Here is a 5,247-nt window from a genome sequence, read left to right on the forward strand (position 1 = left end):
TAGGTCTTCGTGTCTTTGTGGTCATCTCATATCTACACAATACGGCCTTGGCTGCGAAACCTCAACAGTGGCATTGCTGAGACGAACAGCGGCCGTTTTCATGATTTTTTATCACTACTAAGATCGCACATTCTGCGTTCCTGCCAATTCTCTAAAAGAAGATCCGATTGAAGTTTACAGCATCGTGTATAAAGAGTTCCGGTATTGACAGAATACTGTCCTTTTACTGTGACGTATTTCCGGCTGGAGAACGCCGCGCGCTGTTTTGAATCTAGAAAAGCAATGGCGGGGAATGGGAAGCCGTGTTTGAGAAATTTAACGTTTATAACGGAAAGTGGAACAGATGAGAGCTCTTATCTGGGGCTGAAAGAATTTAATTCTAAACAGGTTGAAGAGGATACAGAACCGCCTGCAGTATTTCAGTGCGGTCGCTGTCATCTCCCCGTAGGTGACTCGCTGTCTTGGGTAGGGAGTGAAGAAGAGGACAACCAGATACTGCTAAAACGTAGGTAACGTTAACTATAGCCAGTCAGTTTGCTAACTGGATGCGCCATATTGTTTCGCTGAACCTAAACGAACCTTGTCTTAAGTTATGTATTATGATAGTTAACGTTTGGAGATACTGCTCTGCTAATATTAGTATTGGTATTGCTCGTTCAACGTGGATACACTTAATGTGTATACTGTGCTGGAACTCGCTCTAGATAAGAGCGTGTGCTAAGTGAATGTAATGTAATGGTACAGCTAACTAGGTGATGTTATATAACCGGAAAAATTATCTCGCATCTACGTTAGCTGGCTATCCGGCTTTATCCTAGGAACGAAAAGAATTATCTGAATCAGTTGTTACAAGCCAGATAAGTATAACATTTTGAGTGGCTGTGGTGTATTTAACGAAACTGGATTGTAACCTGAAAGTTGTTCTTTAGCTGATCTTTAGCGAGTTCCTTAAGTAGCCATCAATTTGAAAAAAATAAGATATGTAACGCAGCGTGCAAGGCATATAAAATGTAGGATTAATGTATGGAGTGTTGAGGGTTTGCATTTCATTGATGTATTGAAGTGACATGCTGTTGTTGTTACCATTTTTATTTTTTTAGGTACCACTGACAATGTTGTTGTTGGCAAAGAACCCTTTGTTTCCCGGACCCGCAAGGAATTAGGCTGGTATGAGAACATTAATTTATAACTTTTGTCCCCTCCAATAATCATGATTGATGCAGCAAAAGACTTTGTTTTCTGTTGCAGCCTTATTGTGAACCTGTCCTGTCTTGGCTGTTCCTCACCACTGGGCAGAGTTTACACATCCACACCAAAGAACTTGGACTACAAGAGGTCCCTATTCTGCCTAAATGTTGAAAATGTGGATTGGTAATGGACGTTTTCTAATCTATCATTTCCATTGTGTGATTGTGTTTTGACCTGATTTAGGAATAATTGCTCAGTTGTACATTAGTAAACAGCAACGTTGATAAGGATTTTGTTTTCTTGGGTAATAAGGCAGTCAATGTTTTAGTGTACTAACAGATTTATAGGGATAGCTCAGTAATAATACCATGCAAGTTGTCATTGTATCTTCAGGATGTGTTGGGAAGTCCACAACAATGTGCATCATCATATCATTGGATATTATGTTTGTCCTGTAGGAAAAAGAAAAAAGCTACACCTTTCACAAAATTAAATCAATGAAAGCCTTACTCGATTAACTAACTCTGTCTGGCTGCAGCCCTGATTTGATTTGATCTTGGTTCAGTCTTGTTGACAAACAATGATACTGTACTTGTATAGTATTGGTCTGTAAGTAACATTGACTCTGGTCTTCATTGCAGTTATGTGCTTGGCTCCTCAGAGCAGAAAATGATACTGGACACACAAGAAGAGCCCGTAACATTAGAATACAGAGAGAATGTCGACGTGCAGATTGGCAAGGTGAGGTTATCGATACATGGGTGTTCATCCTTGTTTTCTGTCAGACTTAAAAATACAATGAGGGCTTGTTTATAAATCTCTAGGAAGGCCATACATACTCTTTGTTCAGTTAAGTAGTCTCTAGTCTCTGGTCTCTAATTTAAATAGCTCACAGATCATTTCTTATAAATATTTTGTCAGTAAATTGTGTGAAGTCCTTAACAGCAGGGTCAAAAATAGTTTTCTCTGAAGTAATTTCTGATGAATTGCTTAGCATCTCTTAAGTAGTTAAGTACTGTGTCCATATATTACTTTCTGGTCTAAAACACCAGATCTTAAACTTGAAGCATGGGGTGCATTGGAAAATGGGGGTATGGCAATTTAGTTAGGGAATCAAACTACAAGTCAGTTAGCCATGAAAAGCATGGCAAAATGCTTATTAGTGGGGAACAGGCAGTAGGTAGATAGAGCAATTAAGAAATTGTGACTACAGCCAGTCAGTACTGGTTGTGCTTTGTGATTGTAATAAGACTTAGAAATTGTCACAGAAGTTTCAAGAGACTGTCCTGTGGTGTAAACGGGTTGTTATTTGTAATGAACACCAGATGGCGCTGATGCTGCAGCCGTGACAGTCATAAAGCAATGATTGAATAGAGTTCCTAGAACAATAGAATGAACAATGTATAGGAATTTTACAGTCGTCTGTCTTGCACAGGATGTTTATTTTTGCTTTTATGAAAAGCATATATTTGTTGGTCTTTTACTTAACATTACCCTTTTTAATACATTCTTTTTTTGTAATGAGGATCTGTATTATAATGCCGTGTTATTGTCATGGTGTTGAGAGTTGGTTTAAGGTACCACTGACTACACCATCAAATTCAGTTGAAAGTGCTGGAATACCATTTGGGTTGGACAGTATCAGAGTTACAGCTGTCCATAGTTAAACTCTTCAAATTTAAATATGTGTTTTACTACCATATGTATCATGTTTGTTTTTGCAATCCTGGCTGTGTGTTGCAACAATTCGAAAACAAATTTTAGGAACACTCTATTAATTTTTAATGTGCCCTGTCTCTCCTCTCCCCTTGTTTTGGTTTCCACATTTACCCAGCAACAAGACGTAACAGTTTCCTCTCTCCCTTCCCTTGTGTCTTACAGATCAAAGCTATTGCAGTGTCAATGGCGCAGAGGCTTTTTGAAATTGAAGCTAAACTCCAAAACAAAGGACAGTGTTCTGACAAGCACTGGCAGCCATAGGCTTATTTTGACCATGGAGACATGAGTGGTCAGCCTTGACAGGTGTCAGGATCTTGCATTTTTCACCTTGTGCATCAGAAGCTATTGTTCTTGGGGGACGGGATGCTGAGAAAGCTGTCATTAATTGCTACGTTTCAGTGTCTTCTGGCATGCATGTTTTGTTGTGTTTCCTTCAATCAAGTATAGAAATAAAATAAATATGTAAAAATAATTAAATGTTATATTTGGATGAGATTTTTGCCTGTTTCCATACTATTTCTTGCTATTTCTTGTCAGCAAATAAACATAGATGCTGATGCGACTGTACTGTTTTGGAAGCTATAGATTTTACTCAGTAACAAATGAAATGGAGGGTAATGAGTGGTTATGAATATTTGTTTACAAAGAACCACCGCACATGGCTACAGTATCAAAAAAAAAAAAACTCGAAAGCTTCTTTTCCTAGACACCCGAAGCTAACTGGCTTATCCCTAACCTTGAGATTGGGTGAGTTTAAAAACAACTAAAATATTGAAGGCGGTGTAACCGACCAACCAGAAAGCTGTATCCAAGGGAAGGAGACGATGGCAACAAAGAGCACGTGCTCCAGCGAGTCTGTTGCCACAGCATCACATCTTCTAGCCAGCCAGTCAGCCAGCCAACGAGCCAGCCGTCAGCCAGCCAGCGTTAATATTCATGCGCGCTCTTCAGACAGCTGGAGGCGAGCTTCCGCATGGATTAATCCCCGCGCCTCGTGTTTTTGTTCCCCCCTTCAACTGCCAAAAAAACAAAAACAAGCCGCATGGCTTTTGTTGTCAGCGGGCGGTAATGTTGTTTCTCTGTTGGCCAATAGAAAGATCATCGCTTTTGCTTGCGCCGTGTACGTTGAAAGCCGTTTGAACCCTTACAAAAGAGCGCTGTAATTGGCCACAGAGATGCGCGCGCGCAAGAACGCTCCTGAACTGGGTGTGAAAAGCTTCATATATGCTAAGGTCTGCTGTTGTTTATTTGGTTTTTCTGAAGTTGCCTTTGTTTGATGTTGCTTTGCTGTTGATATGCTGCTCTCTCTACAACTGCATTGCTGGTCGATTGCACTTTTCAGGGCAATAATTGCAGCAGTTTCAAGACAGCCACTCCCCAATGTCTGTGCTCTGGGATTTTGAGAGAAAATGAATAATGTAGGAATGTCTGTGATAAGGTACCATCACCAGCACTTACCTTACACAGAATTAGGGTAATATAATTGTAGTTTAAAACGAAGAAAAAAATATTACATATATCAGATGGGGCCACTGTTTAGTAATTAAAAAATAAAAGATGAAATGGCATGTATCCATAATGAATATGAAATCACCGATTTTTAAAGCGTAGTTTAGATATCCTAGATATATTATTCATAAATTAATGAATATGTATTATGGCTAGTAAAGGAAACAAACTTGTAATGTCCACTAAATGTCTTTAAAAACGATTACTATAATAGACAAAATGGCAGCATTATTTCATTTTACATACTTTTCACCTAGTGGAAAAAAAATACCCTGAAAAGGGGATTAGTCTGGTAAGCCTGAACAGATTGACTGAGACGAGAGGTCTCTGCAAAACAGGCGGACGCAGCCCCGACTCTGACGCTAATGAGGGCCTAACAGTGTTATCTGTTAGTAAAAGCTCCAGGTCTCAACACCCCAACCCTTGGAAACAGCGCTGTGATTGGCCCGGCAATATGTTGCCGCGTGCGTCTTTGTTGTCGGTTGTTTTTCATACCCGGTTTTCCTATAGCCACGCTGTCATTAACCGTAAACCTGAAGCCTCTTTCATCTTTTTAAAGCATCCTTGTTTTGAAAGAAGGCCTTTGTGTGTTGTAATGAACATTTTTTTTAATGGGAGGGGATGGGGGGGTGTCCAAATAATGTTCAGACCGTGTATCAGTTGTCTTGAGCAGTTAAGATAATGCATTTACAGAGCATACAGGCTGAATTAAGAGGTTTGTGAGTCTGCAAGAGAATTGCCTCTGTTTGCAGTACCTGACGAGGGAATTTCTCTACCACATACTCACACTTCTGTCCAAATAAGGTAGAAGGGTTATTGTTATTGTTATGT

The 5,247-nt window shown here is 39.7% G+C and overlaps 1 protein-coding gene across 1 annotated transcript; it reads left to right on the plus strand.

The window, feature by feature from the left end:
* Positions 1–282: 282 nt before the first annotated feature.
* On the plus strand, positions 283–3,168 carry mis18a (MIS18 kinetochore protein A). The gene is made up of 5 exons (XM_036523859.1): positions 283–505; positions 1,101–1,167; positions 1,249–1,371; positions 1,830–1,929; positions 3,070–3,168. Exons 1-5 carry the CDS (start codon positions 283–285, stop codon positions 3,166–3,168), a joined length of 612 nt encoding a protein of 203 aa, XP_036379752.1.
* Positions 3,169–5,247: the final 2,079 nt, after the last annotated feature.

This window comes from Megalops cyprinoides, chromosome 3 (assembly GCF_013368585.1).
Source record: "Megalops cyprinoides isolate fMegCyp1 chromosome 3, fMegCyp1.pri, whole genome shotgun sequence".
Lineage (NCBI taxonomy): Eukaryota > Metazoa > Chordata > Actinopteri > Elopiformes > Megalopidae > Megalops > Megalops cyprinoides.

Coding starts and splice junctions, on each gene's coding strand:
- mis18a (XM_036523859.1), top strand. CDS start 283: ATGGCGGGGAATGGGAAGCCGTGTTTGAGAAATTTAACGTTTATAACG. Junction 1,372..1,829: donor AATGTTGAAAATGTGGATTG/GTAATGGACGTT, acceptor TCTTCATTGCAG/TTATGTGCTTGGCTCCTCAG. Junction 1,930..3,069: donor TCGACGTGCAGATTGGCAAG/GTGAGGTTATCG, acceptor TGTGTCTTACAG/ATCAAAGCTATTGCAGTGTC.